Genomic DNA, 18481 nt, shown 5'->3' with positions numbered 1-18481 from the left:
CTGAATCTTTTTTCTTATATTTCATTTGAAATTGACTTTGCTTTCAAATGCGACAATGAATACATGTTTGTTGCAAACAAATTCGATCCGGTTATTTAGTACCACCTGTCCGCATTATAATCATTACCAAATATGGAGCGTCGTCAAGGTCAAAGGGTGCATTGACTGTTCCTTTTAAAGTAACGAATGGGTCAACAATATGATATTTTAATACTTAAAGAGGTACCCGAGATTTGTAGTATTGTAATTTTTTTTGGGGAAGTGTATTTTTTATTTCTATACAAAGGAGAATTTGGAAATTGAAAAGAAAAAAATTGGGTTTGCAATGCTTGTTATTGAGCTTTTTGCACTCAAAATTCAACCAAGATTGTAGACCATTCGTTTAAATTTGATTTGTCTGTTGGTGTCAACACAACATAATCAACACAAATCAATCATCACATAAAATAGGTACAAAATCATTCTAACAATACAGATTAAAAAAAGTTTAATACTAGTACTGGAAATAAATAATGACCTTTTTGCACTTGATATACGGAAAAATTCATGATATCGAATTTGAGAGTTTAAAGGGACACATTAAGAATAATGTCAATTTCTAAAATTTGACATAAATTTCAAAGTCTTGTCTTAAAATATGAAATGGCACTTTTGAAAAAAAAAAAAGCAGGGTTATAGATCAAAGTTTTAGATTATTGGCGAAAATACTGAATTTTTATACAAAATTTCAAGTAAATTAAAGAATCGGTTTGGAAAAATATATCAAACAAATTAATGAATTACAACTTTCAACAGTTTCAAGTCTCAACTACTTGTATCATATCTTATAAAACTGAAATACACGTATAGAAATCGAAGATATATTGGATGTTCAACAGAGAAACTGTAAAATCATGCAGTTTTCAAGTTTTGATTCATCAATCCTTCCGCCACAAAATATAGTCCTTGCCAAAACCTTTCAAAATTTGAATTGACACTTTTTTTTCAACTGTATAGGGTTTAGTAATAGATGTGTAGTATGTTTGCACCAATGGGATCAGTATTGAACCAGTAAATACTTAGTTATAGAATCCTGCGCAGTTGTGCTCAAAATCCCAGGAGCTTACTTCCTTAAATCTAGGTTATGGTTTTTTTTAAATACATAAAAATATGAATACAAACTATAAAATATATAATTTATGAAGGTAGCAAATATTGCAGGAAAAAAATGCTAAACACACTTACGCGGGTTATGCATTTTTTTTTTTTTTTTTGGTGTTTGTTTTTTTTGCAATGTTCGCTACCTTCATCACCCGATGAAACAACGAAGAAAGCATTTTATTGGATATATATATATGTATTGTCTTTCTAAGGTGTATTAAATGATATACAATCACTATAAGATGAAATAACCTTTCCTTCAATGCCATCATTTCTTCACCAATGAGACAAATCACCATTCAAAATAAATGTTCTCATCAAACTGCAAAATATTCTTTTAATTTTCAAGGAACAAAGATCGTATGAATACAATGCACACCAGGGTTTCTTCGCTGTTTTTTTTGTATCTAAGAAGCACTTTATTGAATTATCCATATTTTAGTGTATATATTCCTTGATTCCATTACGGATACATGAGTACGAACAATTTATAGAGATATACAACTGCAAGTGAGCTATTTCTATACAAATACTTCCGAATAATGTTTTGTCAGTAAAAGAAAAAAAAATCTGCTGTTTCATTTTTTCCTCGATAAAAGCACTATAATGTTCAAGTGACTTTTCCAATTGACATACGATCTTACAACTGTATATTTATATAAAAGAAAAGGATAAATAAAAGAAGACAAAAGTTGAATCACAAAATTCGATGATTGAGAATTGAATTTGATTATGATTTTTAGATACTTGAGGAAATGAACTGCGATGCTTCCCGCCAGCATACTTCATGAATTGCGCCATGCTGGCATGAAGCGCTGTCGTTCATACCTCATGTATATTCAAAAATGAAATCTATTTCTTATATGTTATAATTTTAATTTTGTCGGAATTTTCAGCTGTTAAAATAGACGTACTGCATGTATTTATCAAGATTCATACAGGCATTGTTCGCAGTGGCAACGCATTCATGAGGAAATGGCTATCATTACAATTTGTATAAAAAAGAAAAAGAATTGTAAATGCAAATACTAGATTTAAGGGTTAGGTTGAATGTCTAAATTATTTGTATAATGAATTCAAGCAAACTTCCAAATGCCGTACGAATTACCAAATGCCCATAAGCGTAAAATGGCGGGAAATGATTTTTCAACAAGTTAATATAGATTTGATTTAGCGCTCTCTAAATGTGCTATATAAATATATCTCTAGATAAGATATTTAGCGATGTTCTAGATTTAGCGATAGCTGCTTTCCGCGAAAGTCGCTAAATATAATTCACGCCAAATGTAATACGTTTACAGTACCCCCATTCTTCCATTATTTCATACCCCAATAATACACACAGAATATTATTATAATGCTTTACCAACCAACTGCTTTAAAGCGATGTGTTTTTAAACTGATTTTTGAAATGCTTTGTGTAACATGAAGTACAGAGATCGACTAAATTGATCTGGAGGAAGGTCACGAAGTCCAAATGTTTCAATGTTTGTGCTGTGCACATTATATGCATGGTTTTGTTCGATCGTGTTAAGTAAATGATACTACGTCGTGCTTTTCTTCAAGTATCGCAAGTAATGATTATCAAGATTTATGCATCTTGCTACATGTAACTTAACAATATTCAATATATGTGTGGCATCAATCATATTGGGACAAAATTCCCCTCGTTCCAATTTTATTTCTAATAAGGTAGTGCATGCCCTTCTACCAAAGCCAATTAAGCTCATTTTCGTAGCTGAAAAATAAAAATTAGCGTTATAACGTGAAAGTTACGCGTGTTTTGCGAAAGTTTCGCGTTATAACGCGAAAATATTTTTTCAGCTACGAAAATGAGCTTAAATGAGCTTTCGTATCCTTGCGCCAGGGGTTGATATCTTTATTTTTGGTTTTCCTGAATTTCCTCAAATTTCAATTGCATGAAAATTTCTTTACCTAGTCTTGACTCACACTGCACCCTTAATCTGTTGCGTCATGATATCCACTGTGCAAAACATTCGCAAGGTTTCTGAAAGGAATGTTCGCGAATTTATCTCAAATATCTTTCACACGCAAATTCAATTTGAATGACGCAAATACGGAGAACGTTTTCAAACCGTTCAAAATAACTTAAATTCGAAAGCAGTCAAAAATATAAAAATAAGCTTTTGCTCCACTTTCTGTCGGAGTGAATACTATTCTTAGGAGTTTGGTGGAAACATCGGAGCTGTGTATTCTCATTTCACGATTACGTCTTGTTGTCAACGCCCGCATAAAACTTCGAACATGTATCAAACTGAATCCAGCCGTCAGACTTAAAAATTGATGATAAGAAACAAGGAAATGTTCACTACATCGGCTGAGATTTGGTATGATAGATTTTTAATTATCATTTAAACCCCAATAGTCATTTCCTTCACTGACTATAACACAGATTAAGGTAACTGCTTGTAATGTCGGAAAACGTTAGGCTGGGCATGTGGTTGTTCCAAAGATATGCCCTGTAACGAGTCATATCTTTTAGACTTTTGTTGAAAATTCGCGCACTTGTTATGAAACCTCAAACCATGCTTATTTTCGTCTTTACCTTCTCTTTTAGTTGTGACTTTTACAGAGATAAACGCCAGTATCAGGGTATTAGTCAATAGATTTTATGTAACGTCATCTTGGTTTTTCTTACACAAATAAACGTAATAAGTAAATAAGACTAACAGCTGAGGGTTAGTAATGTGTAAAACAAATGAGACAGGACCAACTTAATGGACGAAAATCTAAAGATATGGAAGAATAAATAGTTTGCACTTAATGGAATGTAGATATACATGTAGATATTTACAGGGATAAGCCATTTCAAAAATTAACCAGAGGTGGATCCAGCGCCGGGCGTGCGCACACCCCTCACAAATATGATCCTTTTTATTATTTTTTTGTAAAGAAATATGTCAAAGACCAATATATGTGCGAACCTAAAAGTTTCAATGGGATTTTATCCCTAGGCCTCCGACCCACTAATGGCCTCTATACAGCTCCCAGACACGCAACCTTTTACCCCACCCATCCCCGTTCAAAAATAAACTTTGACTTCGTGACAAATATGTAAACGATATAAAGTAAGTCCCTTGAGTATAAATACATGGAGTAAATAAGAATGGTATATAAATATGCAGATACTTTACATAAAAGTTATAAAATGATATCACTGGGAAATATTTATGTACACAAACCCCATGTGCTTTGAAAACAAGTCCCTATATTTTACAAATTCGGTGAACGGCGGTGTTTTCTCTCGTGGTTGTTAAAGTTTTCATCAGATTTGTAATTAGGGTGGCGTGATCCACAGATGTATACTCATTTTAAAAACATAGGTAGTGTATTTTAAAAACGAATATCAACAAGTTACCTAAAATCCACAATTTCCCATTAGTAAAGTTTACCGTGCGCAAAATGAAATTCTGATAGAATAGTTTATCGATTACTATATAAATACTATATAAATTACAATCTTTTGAGAACTGGCACAAAAGAGATATGAGGAAAGATTTATTCTGCTCTTTATTTCTCCCTTCGTTTGTTGTTTCTACCCCTCATTCTATACAGTACGACGAGACCCTGCCGTTGTTCTCACATTATGTTTTGTGGTAACCGTGTACCTCGTGTTGACGACGTGCTGATCACTCATTCTATTGCTATAATGGTGACCCGCCTTTTAATAAGGGACTAGTAAGTTATAAAAACTTTTTCCCAGTCCCTGCATTTGATTTTTTATCAATGAATTATTTTCAATGCATTATTTAAAGAGCAATTTATCTAGACTAAGGATGGCTTGTTGGTGGCAGATGCGTCAGACATTTATATTCGGATTGGTAATGGATTTATTTATTTATTTTTATTTTTTTGGCATCATACTTTTTAACATTTGTCCTGATATTCTGTCACACCGACACATATACCAAACGTAGGGACCAGAGTAGTGGTGATTTTTACTTTGGATGATTTGTGGTCTTCAATCATTTTTCTCGTACTCTTGTTAATTATTATGAACTTGTAAAACAATTATGGAAAAGAGAGCATTTATTGTTATATATAAACAGTCCTTGTAATCACTGCTGATTTAGAGTGGAACAGTTCCCATGTCATTTGGAGGTACCACTTTCAAAATTCTGTCATTTTTTTCGTAGATGAAAGCGTACCCGTATACCATATCACTGGTCAAAACCTTGAACGAATGTGCTATTTTTGTATCATTTTATATGAACTTCAAATATGTCATGTTAAAAGATACTTGCTACAAGCACATTTTTCTATCTCCTTTTGAAGAGTTCCAGTTTTCACAGTTTCTTACAAATTTTGGGCATGTTTGAAAGTTCCTTACTGTAGAGTATTTACCAACATGATGCACCTAGAGCAATTTTTCAATCAATGTGTGAAATGAGTTCAAGTGATTGCACAGCGTCTCTATACGGGAAAGCTCTGAAAACAAATACCCAATGAAATATATCAATTTGATCAACTTGACTTAATTCAGTTTGCAATGTTCCTACTTTTGCTTGTACGTTTTGTACAGAAATATTTGAAAACAGAGAAGTTAGATTTGTTTGTAGCAAATGTCATTGAAAACGTTTAATTTGAGTTACCTCGCTTTGCTCTTACAAGGGTATCTTTCGAAATTAAAGCAAAGCGAAGTAACTCTACTTAAAACGTATTTTTTATTATAAATATTTGAATTATAAATTTTTGAAGATCATATAAAATTGTTGCATTTTTTATCATGTTCAAAATGATTCTGACACACCTAGCCATAGGAGCACTCGCGGTCCAAAAATCCCATACCAGCCATATAGTTGTAGCGGTCAACCAAATTCGATCGTCGGTGGCCAGTTAGCTCAGTTGGTAGAGCACCTGACTAGAGTATTCAGGGGGGCCGGGTTCGAATCCCGGTATGGTCCGTTGCATTTTTTCCCTTCCTGTTACATTTGGTGCCGTAGACCAGCCCTTGACAGGTGAAAATGCCTGCCTGAGGATAAATATCCTGGGTTGATGTCTTCAGGTGTAAAGACATTTAAGGAGGGAGGAATGTAGCGGTCAGCCGGGTTCGATCGCCGGTGGCCAGTTAGCTCAGTTGGTAGAGCACCTGACTTGAGAATTTAGGGGGCCCGGGTTCGAATCCCGGTATGGTCCGTTGCATTTTCTCCTTTCCTGTTACATAGTCAAGGCATTTTTTAAAATTTATTCATGAATACGTGTTCAGGATTCTAACTCATTAGGCCTGCGCAATGCCTGTTTGTCCACATTGAACACACTAAAGTCTGAAAAGCATAAAAAATGTTCTGAGTTTTATTTCGTTGTTTCATTTATCTGACAACTCTTTGAAAACAGAAATTCCTGTGTATTCATACAATCTGTAAATTGCCAATCGAACGCCTTAATCCAGTGGACAAAGATTTCGTTTATCCCACAATGGCGTACACTTCCGTTTAAAATAAAATCCATTACAACAAAAACAAAAACAAAAATCCTTTAAACATGAACTGCCTGTTTCTCTAAAATGTTGAGAGATCTATGCAAGTTTCGAATTTCATTTCACTAGAATTATGAGAAAAAGAAGCTATCAGCATTATAACTTTCTACAACTTTCGAATGTCACTGTATGTAGAGTACAGTGGATTGATTGATTGAATATTGTTTAACGTCTCTCTTGAGAGTACTTCACTCAAATATCATATGGAGACGTCACCATTGCCGATGAAGGACTATAAAATTTAGACCTATGTTCGGCGCTTATGGCTTTTGAGCAGGGAGGGATCTTTATCGTGCCACACCTGCTGTGACACGGGGCCTCAGTTTTTGCGGTTTCATCCAAAGGGCCGCCCTATTTAGTCGCCTCTTACGACAAGCAAGGGATACTGAGGACATATTCTAACCCGGATCCCCACGGGATGAGTACAGTGAAGGTTCTGGGGTGGTTACTGGGATTACATACCCCATTTACATAGACAGTTTTAACTTTTTAGAAAACGTTATATCGTCCTATGATAGGAGGTAGAAAAATAACATCCAAAGCTAGTGTGTCCCCAGCTGAAAATTTACTTTATGAGCCACAACTGTAAAGGAACTAGGATATTGGTGATATCTTAAAAGACCAGTCTTCTTTTGCCTCAGATGTTCAAAATTGGAGCTTAAATTGTAACTTATTTACGGGTTGAATTGGACGTGGGTGTGATGTTCAACAAACTTGGTTGGCTGTTGAATATCTATTTTATAGGTTACAAAAGGGGCTCAGTCATATGTTTACATTTACCAGTACTGGTAGCCTGGTGCAAAGGCACTCGACGTTTTAAATATCTATCATATATAGATATTTATGTCAACTTCCGTCCTTCCTTTGCCGATTTTTCGCATTTAAGAAGCAGTGGACGATATTTGACGGTTGATTATAGCCGATAAATGGACTTTATTTCCAATTCACCATGACGATGCGAGAGGCAAGACCTTGACAGAATTGCTTCTAAACGCCGAAAATTGCAAGCGATACAGCTCGTAAAAAAAAAAATCAAGATGGTGTCGTGATATACCTTGTGAATATTTTGTTTATAGGAAGACAATTTTTTGTGACGTTACAGTAGGCATTTGTATGATAAAGAACCCTCATGTCAACGGCATTGAGCGTCAGGATACATATTTGTGGCACTTCATTTGCTACCGGTGACGTCCCTTTATAATTGAAGAAATTTCGAACGGGTCATCGAATACAAGTTCGCAGTCTTGGCACTAGAAACATGTGTTTGTTCAGGATTGTAAGCCGCGCTCTCCGCCATCAGAAAATATTACTGTTCCCCGTGCACCGCCTCAAGAACTGGAACAGACAAAACGCTATCCTGAACACTTATTTACTTGATAATTCTCAGTATTTTTTCCCCAAATACTAAAGAAAGAATTGTTATTGTTAATATAAGTACAAAAACTGTTGGTTTTGTGTGTTTCACTTTTTTATAGGTAGTATACATATATATCGGTATATGCAGTATACATGTAAATAGGTATACGTGTGCAAAGACTTGATTTAATGACAGCGCGTCACCACACTGCTTAAGATCAATAGCAGAGTGATATTGTAACGGATATCAGGTAACTCCTGCAACCTTTCATCTCTATATATCATGTTTAAACACTATTAGATTTATCAATAAAGTAAATATTACACTATAGGACTTATAGTCAACACTATTCCTACGAATTGTCTGAAGAGAATCTCATTTCCATCACATTGGTTTTTAGGTAATCTGAGTAAACTCAGGTGACCTATTGTAATTGGTTGTCATCCATCGTCGTCCGTTAACAATTCAACATTTTTTATACTTCTTCTTGATAACTACTATTCCGATTCTTTTCAAATTTGGCACGAAGCATCTTTAAGACAAGGGGAACTTAAATTGTAAATTTTAGGATTCCTGCACCCCTGGGGCCATATAGGCGGGACAAAAACTGACCAATTTTCAAAAATCTTTTCTACAACCGCACATGTGTAAGAAAAACTAAATGCATATAGCTATGTAGAGCAGGAAGACCTCTACCAAAATTGTAAATTTCATGAACCCCGGGGTTGGTGTTCTGACCCCAGGGCGGGACCAAACTTATTATATAGTGATTATGTGTAAAAACACTTAGATAACATCTTCTTTAGTGCTACTGATACTAAATTGAAACTAAATGGATATTTAGAAGGAGTAGGTAGTCCTTTACTAAAATTGTGAATTTGATTGTCCCAGGGGTAAAGGGTTTTGGTATCAGGGTGGGCCTAAAATGGTCAGTTATTGAATGTGTGAACAATAGACATTTTTGAACTTCTTCTTGATAAGTACCATTCCAATTATTTTCAGATTTGGTATGAAGCATCTTTGGGACAATGAGGAACATCAATTATAAATTTCAAGACTCCTGCACCCCTGGGGCCTTAGGGATGGGGCAAAAACTGCCCAAAATTGACCAATGGGGGGCGGGCAGGTACACTATACATACACTGTGCGATTTCCATAAAATCCCTCCTTAATGTTTTCGTATATAACGAAAGTCAGCTAACATGTATAAGTTTGAAAATTTTAGCTTTACAAAAGATTCTCGATTCGATAATTTTAAAAAATGAATAATGAAAATCGATCAATATGCACAACCAAACACTCAGCGGTTTGATCTCACTAAGAATACCACTAGTTTTTAAATGATAGCATCTGAGATCTCGAACAAGTCATAGGGCTTTAAAACACTATATAGATATATTGTTTAAAGTTGTTGAGACAAAAAACGTCATAAATTTTATGTGTCAGATTAAGAAGTGTTTAAGTGATGGCTAAATTGTGTCATATCGCATTTTTCAATACCGTTGTGTATAATGAAGCGGGTTTATATCGTATGGTTGAGGACTTCAATACATATATATACTCTTATTGATCTGCACGGCAAACACTCCTCACAAAATCAAATAAACATCCCAAGTAGTGCTAATAAATTACCGGGGCCATTTGTCCATTCTAGCAATGTATACATATTTCTGTTGTTAAATATTTGGACCAATCTTTAGCTTTTGTTCAACAGTCTGTCATCCGCGAAAGCAGCGAAATCAACACCAGGTGAACTTCATCAATTGGTGCACCACATCAATTAGTAAAGTCCGTTTTAGATGGAACCATCAGCTAGAAGTATACAATACCCTAGGGTTGTTGTTTTTTTTGTACGAATGGTCTCGATCTTGGTCAATATTTGAGCTACAAGGTTTCTAGTGAGCAAGCAAACAGTATTGTGACCCACTACTGATGAGCTCAATAGATTTACCACAGAGTAGCACGCAATCGTGTTTAAGGCCTCTGCTCAATTTTAAAAAACCTTCAAATGAGCTTGAGAAGGGCGCTACGTATTATTATTTCTTTTTGGTATAATGGAATTTGAACATGAATTCATCTTGATTTTGATTTGATTTTTAAAAAATTGAAACATTATCTATATTTCATTAACCTTTACACACTGAAACTGTACGTCCTAAAAAATCTTACTAAGTTCAATCAAATTAATGAAATATTGGGGAAGCGGCTTATTCGTTGAACCAACATTCACTTCAATGGATTTGTGATGAAGTACATTAACACATTTGCGACAAAAATAACTTGTACATGAATGTTTTACAGAAAGAACAACACGCGCTATACACACAATGAGAAATTCCAGATAAAACAAATTACCCCTAAATGTGGAATAAGCTATTTTAGCAATAGTTTTAATCAGGAGGGTTTTTTTTCCATACATCTACAATACACACGAGTACATAAACAAAGCATAACCTCAATTGTATACAAATTCATGTTATATAAAATGGCCCTCTTAAAACTTACCTACGCTAACATTATACGTTATGACTATAACAGCATCCAGAATGTTAGCGAAAAAATACGAAAATAACACTTGAAATGAGGGCCAATGTACACGTGTTGTATGGCTGAAGATGCAAAAAAAAAAAAAAAAAAAATAGCACTTGTATAAGGCCAACGTATCGCATGGTGGAGGATATAACCATATGTTTGAAATGCTGTTCGCCCAATCAAAATGCACAATGTGCCAAATTCACCCAAGGAACATGGGGTGGAAAATGGCGCGTTTTCCCCCCCCGAGAATGGCTGGTATAGCGTCCTTATCGTCTTTTTCTGACAGACACAGCCTGATCTATCCTGGCTTTGTCAGTCTCGTTTTTCACACATCCCGGTATAGGATGCAGTTTATTGAATCTATCCTGATTTTTACAGAAAGTGGCTACCCTGTCGCGTAACCTAATCATCTCCAATGGATATGACCTTGGCCTTTCCCTGCCGCTTGTGGCACCAGGGTACGGCTGAAGGTAAAATTTGGAATCCTGAATCATCTGCGTCACATCTGGCATTCCATTGCAATATTCTGTTTCCAAACACTGAATAAAAGTCTTCATTTGCTTGTCGTTGAACAGACATACTGTTTGGTGAACTCGGGATTCGTTTCTTTCTGGACTCTTTTTGAAATCACTATGATACGATGTTTCCTTTTCGTATGCTTTGATAACTCCTTGAATTTTCCCACAGGTCACGCAGGAATTAGGTGTTGCAGTATCCCGGTTTTGAGACTTCCGACGACGCAGTAACTTCTCTTTTGGAAACGAATCCACGGAGAAGGTTGGGGATCTGTTGATTCCATTTAAAGGATGAGACACAGACGGCCGGAAAACACGCGCTGAATGTGCTCGGAACTGACGGACAGTTTGGCCATATTGCCTCTCATAGTTGAGACTCTCCTTCCAGACCTGAGATTTGACCGTGTCCAGCACCGTCTGTTCCGTTCTGTTCAGTTTACTAGCTTTCGCTTCGCTCTCCGATTGGTTGTCCAGCATCAAAATAGCTTTTAATCTCAGAAGCTTCTGATCGTACTCAGCATGAAAGATGTCAGACTTTAACTGTTTTTTCTTGCTGAGGTACTCCATCGAGGACTTCCACATCTGTGGCCCAGTTTTTGTGGAGCCCAGTGCTCCGTATTCAGAGTGCTGTGTGTTGGTACGAGACATTGCATTGGACGGCATGTCAATTGTGATGGACTCTCAAATCCAACGTCGTCAATATCTAGGTTTTTTTTCAGTGTTTGTATAACCAATAATGTCTCTGGTTTATCAACAGGACAAACATGTGTTCTTTAAAAGCAGAACCAATGCCCTTTTGCCTTACAAGTCTTTTGACAGTCAATGGGGACAATCTTGACTTTCAAAGTTATCAATTCGGGGGGATTCCAGCTGTCATGTGTTATATAGCACTCTAATCCGCCATATCATCGATTGTAGATTTTATCCCTATAGGGATATTATTATTTTACATACTTATTACGCGAAACATTCCAGATTGGTTAGAATTTAGACTGTCTATTTGCTCACAGGTTCTATGTGCACAGTAGATCTTTTCTACAAACAGTCCTTTCTGACCGCTGTTTTCTGGCCTTGGTTGTGTATTCGGAAGTCCATTGACAGAGAAGCACACTAGACTAACATTTTCACAAGCGTTCGAGTACTCTCCTCCGACAATCCCGTAATTGTCACACCGATGCTTTGATTATTTCAAAAAACATGTTTTGAAAATATTGATAATATATCTAATGTTCACCGCTGATCTTCTATCAATTCCGCCAGTGCATGTTTGTTTTTCACGTCTAAAGGCTTATAGCAGAGGTGAGGAAGCATTGGGTATAAATCTCGGCATTCATTGGCGTTTCTTCGGGAGAAAAAAGAAGTTTATGAGAATTTAATGTTTGTCTTAAAACAACAAAATTTAAATCGCTAATGTACATTATTTTGACTTCAATAAACCTGACTTCGTGAATCAATGGATGTTTTCCTATATTCATTTCGTGTTACCTTGCGACAACGCAGTGCTGGATCGTATTTTTTTTCAATTTATGGCGTTTTAATGTATTATAAGCTGGAGACAATATATCAATAGATATGACATGCCTTTCATTAAAAAAATAATTTAAAACACACGAAGGTATCGGTTGCCTCGGGAAGGGCGATGTTTCAATCAAATCAAACAGAAATGTATACCTTCATTGCCACGTCTATTGTCTCCCCTATGGATAGAAGTTTGTCTCCAATTAGGTCACGTGATATACATATTTCTCTCAAGGGGTCTAAAAAACATTAAAAACAAAATATTTCACGTCATTTGATGCATTATTATGTGCCTTTATTAAGAAAAAAAACACAATTTTGTTTCGTTTATAAAGTGCCAAATTGTTCGGCTTTCCATTGATGTATTTGCTGAATTTATTTAAAATATTCATTTTAAAGAAAAACTCGAACGCATTAAAAGAAATGGATCAAAATATATTCATAAAAAATGGGAGGAAAGATACTTACTATCTCCTGACCATTCTTGCCGTAAAATACCTAATGTTAACAATCGTCCGTGCGTGTATGTACTGCGCGTCCGCTATTTCAACCATATAATCACCTCTACGGCAGCGTTTAATCATTTCCCCTATTGAATACTAGGGACCAGAGTGGCACGATTTAATACACCTATAAAGCGTATCCGTATTCCCAGGGCATCAAAGGATACAACGTGCTTTTTCTGAAAAAAATTCCCACCATGATTTCCGGTGTTTTATAAAAACAGGAACCTTTGCAATAGACAAAGATACATCATGTATTGTATGCCCTGACAATATACCAATAATTTCTTTCTATCTAAAATCAATTCTTTACTGTAAGTCCAATCGAATGTTAACAAATACTCCCATCCATCTGAATGCATGGCGTTCAGTAGATCGGAGAAGAAATACGAATTTGAGCAAGATTTTCAATAACTGGATTGTATTCTCTAAAAATCATTTTATCTTAAGAATTTGTTCTGTCGTGTATTTTAATTAAATCCTTTGTGTAGCCTCCTGGGAAATAACGATTTATGTCACGGAGCAGATTTTTGAAATTAATACTCTATACTTGAGTTAAAGGATGCATCTGCAGTTGATTTAAGTCTTTTACACAATTCAATGGATGCAAAATCAAGAAAGGTTTTCGCCATCGTACATTTACAAAGGAACGATTATCGTGAATTAGGTTCTGTGTTCACGGACGATACTTGTGTTTTGATGGGCCTGGGGATTCTTGAAACGAAGGGCAGAAGTCAACTACAATTGTACTTGGTCTGATTTCTCGAAGAAGAAGAAATGCTCAAAAGAACCATCAACAGATGTTTGTTATATAGTCGTTACATAAAGAACTGGAAACAAGGAAGCTCTATGCTTGGTTTGAAAGTACATATAATTTGATATTTAAAAAATCAATATGCATATGGCGGTCTCCTGAAATGTATAAATCTGTGTTTCTTACAAAAACAATTCTCAGTAGAATAGTGTCATTTTAAGTGTTTTTTAAAAAAGTTATCTAATGTTCTCAAAAATTCTTAAACGAACATTTCACTTTTTATACGCCCGTCTTTAGACAAGATGTTTAGTCTGTACATCCATCTGTTCGGGGTTTTCTGTTTCTGTTTTTATTTCTCTGTCACATACCGGTATCAAGCTTCAGCTTGCTGTGTTGCTGTTTTGGGGGTCACTACATCATTTTGCAATTTTTTTATCCGTTTTGGTCTCTCTTGCAGAAGTTTTGCCTGATCATTATTTGAAATTTAATGGAGGGTACAAGATTTGTCTTTACTTTATAGCGTGTTTGTATATGGGTATTGAAGATGTGAATGTGGCAAGGATTTTGATTGTTAGAAAATTACAGTTTGTTAAAATTGGTCATATTTGAGGAAATATTACAAAGTGAGTAACATATATGTATGGTTTGTCCATACATTAACTCGTCTCACAGTTTTCGAGTGAAGGCCTTTACATAAACACCTGAAGATGTGCATATTGCCAGGATTATGATTCCCAACAATTCTCTAATTTTCTTTGATATGTTTAAAAAAATTCAGTTTGTTGAGCTAAGTCAATTTGGGAAAAATATCTTACACGCAAAGCTCTTGGTTTATCTATTTACCTCCTGTCCTATGTTTTAAGCTATGGGGCATGTTTTGATGACAGACAATGAAACTTTCCTTCACTAATTGTATGCCCTTGTAAATACAACACCGAAAAATAGGAACAGACATCCTGCTGATAGTCCATTTTCAATTTAAGACGTTTTCATCAATACTTAATGTAGTGAAAACAAAAGGCCGATGGGTCACATAGCTTACATGGACAACAGAATTTACTTCTTCTCTTTTTTGAAAATTTAAAGACCTATTGTTACCCTCTTCTGTTCCCATGTGTCATAGTCTTAACTGCACTTTGTGTTTCTTGAGAAGATGGTGATACAGGATATTCCTATATATTCCTGTGAGAAAACCAGAACCACAATTGTGGCCCTACCCTGGCCCCAGGGGCCGGTATGTGATCAGACTTGGATCTATGAAAAGGTGAAGATAACGAGCAGCGATCAATCTCGCAACTCCTATAAGGAATACAAAATAAAGAGTTGGGCAAACACGGGCCCCTGGAGATACCAGAGGTGGGATCATGAGCCTAGGAGGAGTAACTATACCCTGTCGACCGGTCACACCTGCCGTGAGCCCTATATCTTTATCAGTTAAACAGAATAATCCGTTGTCAGAATCAGTATACCAAGAATGGCCTAACAATCTTCATGAAACAAGTCAGACAGCATTTGACACAATGATAGGTTGTATTGACAAACTAGATTGTTACAAGTATATAACGACTATAGAATTTGCAAAATGCTGAGTTTAATCGAGACTGTTGAAACCCCATTATCATCAACTTGATTGTCAGTAGCCTGCCTCGATTTAAAAACTAATCATACACAGAACAAGCTCTTGCGTATCAAATCAGTTGAGAGATATAAACACCATATGCAGGTGTTGATGGAATATTGCTACATAAATATGGAAAGTTGACGATGGAGAAGCTGAAATCATCCTGTTTGTCACAAAGTTGAGTTGTTAGTTTACCGTTAATTTCTAATTTCAATAAGATTTCTAAGTACGAACCAGATGTGGAGGACTATGTGGTGTCTTTTATTTCGAGTTCAATGGGATATATCGAATCGACATATGAATGAAAATGAATATTGGTAATAGATAAAACGTCGTCGATATATCAAAATGTCGAGTTGAAGGCCACAGCAAGATATTTTTTCTTCTCAAGTAGAAGCTTAACACATGTAAATTCTGCCTCAAAAGATTATTAAAACAGATCAGCTAACAAAGGAGCACAATCCGTGCTCATGGGAATTCCAACAGATTGTGACGATACACTTTCGATACATTTGCATACTGTTTGAAAAATTGTACCCTTGTGTTTCTCGAGAAGATTTTGAAATTTCTCTATATAATGTATATTCCAAAGCAAAACTGTGTGGCCCCACACTGACCCTTGGGGTCACGGAGCCTCCATATATACACAGTATAGGGAAACTTGTATATGGCTATTAATATCAAATATATTATAATATTATTTAATCTAAAAACTAAATTTGATAAGCATTAATCGTATTTTATATATACAGGAGAGAGAGAGAGAGAGAGAAAGAGAGAGAGAGAGAGAGAGAGAGAGAGAGAGAGAGAGAGAGAGAGAGAGGTTTATTTGCTTCTTCTCTATCACTGGATACTTTTCACCATTTCTTTCTTCTTCTTTTTTTCTTCTTTTTTTTTTACCATTCTCCAGTGTCCTTGTTACTCTACTAACAGAACTAACCTTAAACAGAGTATCAAGATTTCATTGCATATTTGATAATATAAAACAAAAATGTCCTTGCAAATTCCATTTACATGAATACGGGTATTTTACATGTATATAAAGGTGGTGGGTGCATTTTACCTTTGAAGCAATGGCGGTCCATATCCGTTGCTTACTGGCATTAATAGAGATATTGGAGAAAGAGGAATGCAAAATCTCACGATTCGTTTCCATCTCCTCAAAGTTCTAGATGCGTAAAATTCGGCTAAAGTGCCATGTTGTAGATGAGGCCAGTAAATATTCACTGTACGTTGGTGTGAATCATTAACACAGATGTAAGTTGCGTATTTACAATGCATCTTTCTACATTGTGTGTGTTATATAAGCATTTTTTTTAAAAAAAAATCTTATAGATGTAGTTTTAACCGAAACATTTCATTAAAAGATCTGCAATAATTTATTTATCAACAAATAAACGGTTAAATGTAAATACATTTCCTAGATTCGCAAGAGAAACTTTGTAAACATAAATCTGACTTAGCTTGGACATCGCTTAGTTCGCTTTACACATACTTAAGGACTTAGGCGGGTCTTAAGACTGCGACTAAGTCCTATTTATGCCCCTACTTCTGTCAAAATCTGTTACGAGCCCCAGGTGTGCTAAATATAGTTGAAATTTAATTTTAAATTTGTCAAAAGAATTAAGGGAAAAATTACTATCCAGTAACATTTTAGATTTTCTTTTATCCTAGATATTGTTTCCCACAGAGAAAATCTGTCGTATGTCTTCAGCGAATCATTTGTATTGATTCTGTTACAAAAAATCCAGTTACTGGATCAGATTAAAAATGTCTGACAACTGCATTTAAATACTTGCTATGAAGATATGGATAGCCGTAATGACGGGTAAATTTGTAATAAAGATGATTTGTCAATACTAGACTGTAATGATTCAAATACTCACGGGATACAGGTACTGTTAAGTGAATATAGGGCTCTGGACCGAAGACTGACTGATGTTTATATCATATACAATGAGATTTACTTTGTGGAACAAACTCCACAGAGGATTCATCATGGATGTCTTTGGTTTCAGAATATATAATAAAAGCAATGAATAGCAAGCCCAGGTCGATAATTACATCATTGAGAGTTTCTCATTATACTCCATAAGAATATATATTTTAAAAAAATCAAAGTTATGCAACATAGTTGTTCGCTTAATGAAGCTGATTGAATATCGTCATACTTTACCTTTTTTGCATATGCTTAGATATGAGGGGGGGGGGGGGGGGGGGGATATGTAGAGAGGTACGCGATAAATCAAGTACACTCCGACCTGCAATTCTGTTAAATCTCCCAGAATGTGACAGAGTTATCTAATCTTGATCAATTTCAATGTCTCCGGGGAAAAAAGCTGGAGATCACTCGACACTATCAATTGTTCCTAGTCAGTATGAATTATTTGTATACTTAACTTTACTTCTCTATACGTTATTTAATACTTACACTGACTCATCGGACAGTTGGTTTCAAGTACATTGTAACGAAAAATCAGAATAGGTATTGGAATAGGACGTCTAACGTAATGTAATAAGCAGCCGATTCCCATGCCTCCGTTGTTTTATGTCAACACAACACAGGTATATATAATTATTGGTTATATTTCTGAAGAATTACAGAAACTAGTCGACTATACTCAATCAGCTTAGTGATATTTTTTATTATACTACTCGTGTAGATTTTTCTACACTCATTTCTGGAATATATATACATATTACAAAGCCAATAGAGTATACTCGACTAGTTTCTTCTATATGTCAAGGAGAAACTTGTCGAGTATATATACAATATGTCAAGTTGAAAGTCACTTGATCGCCGCAGTACTTCATCAAAAAGGTGCAATGAAACGGCAAAGCTTCATTACTGACAACTCATTACAAGTAGATATTTTATGGTAATTATACTTCGAAGTTTGCAGTGGAAAGTAATATCACATATCACATCAATTGCCTGTTAACATGTACATGCCCCCCGAGGGCCCTTGATTGGTGAATAAACTATATTATATTATCCATTTTAAAAATAAAATAAAAAAGTCCATATCTAACAAACTGCA

The 18481-nt window shown here is 35.4% G+C and overlaps 1 protein-coding gene across 2 annotated transcripts; it reads right to left on the bottom strand.

The window, feature by feature from the left end:
- Nucleotides 1-10366: 10366 nt before the first annotated feature.
- On the bottom strand, nucleotides 10367-13532 carry LOC125677426 (uncharacterized). 2 transcript variants are annotated; one of them, XM_056160666.1, is made up of 3 exons: nucleotides 13031-13532; nucleotides 12716-12855; nucleotides 10367-12386 (listed from the first exon to the last, which is right to left on the bottom strand). In XM_056160666.1, exon 3 carries the CDS (start codon nucleotides 11705-11707, stop codon nucleotides 10796-10798), a length of 912 nt encoding a protein of 303 aa, XP_056016641.1. In that variant the 5' UTR covers nucleotides 11708-12386; nucleotides 12716-12855; nucleotides 13031-13532; the 3' UTR covers nucleotides 10367-10795. The 2 variants fall into 2 exon arrangements, with proteins under 2 accessions (XP_056016641.1, XP_048771442.1); XM_048915485.2 differs by having other exon boundaries at nucleotides 12716-12801.
- Nucleotides 13533-18481: the final 4949 nt, after the last annotated feature.

This window comes from Ostrea edulis, chromosome 3, assembly GCF_947568905.1.
Source record: "Ostrea edulis chromosome 3, xbOstEdul1.1, whole genome shotgun sequence".
In the NCBI taxonomy this organism is placed as follows: domain Eukaryota; kingdom Metazoa; phylum Mollusca; class Bivalvia; order Ostreida; family Ostreidae; genus Ostrea; species Ostrea edulis.
This window is presented reverse-complemented; position numbering and strand designations above follow the sequence as displayed.

Coding starts and splice junctions, on each gene's coding strand:
- LOC125677426 (XM_056160666.1), bottom strand. CDS start 11,707: ATGCCGTCCAATGCAATGTCTCGTACCAACACACAGCACTCTGAATAC.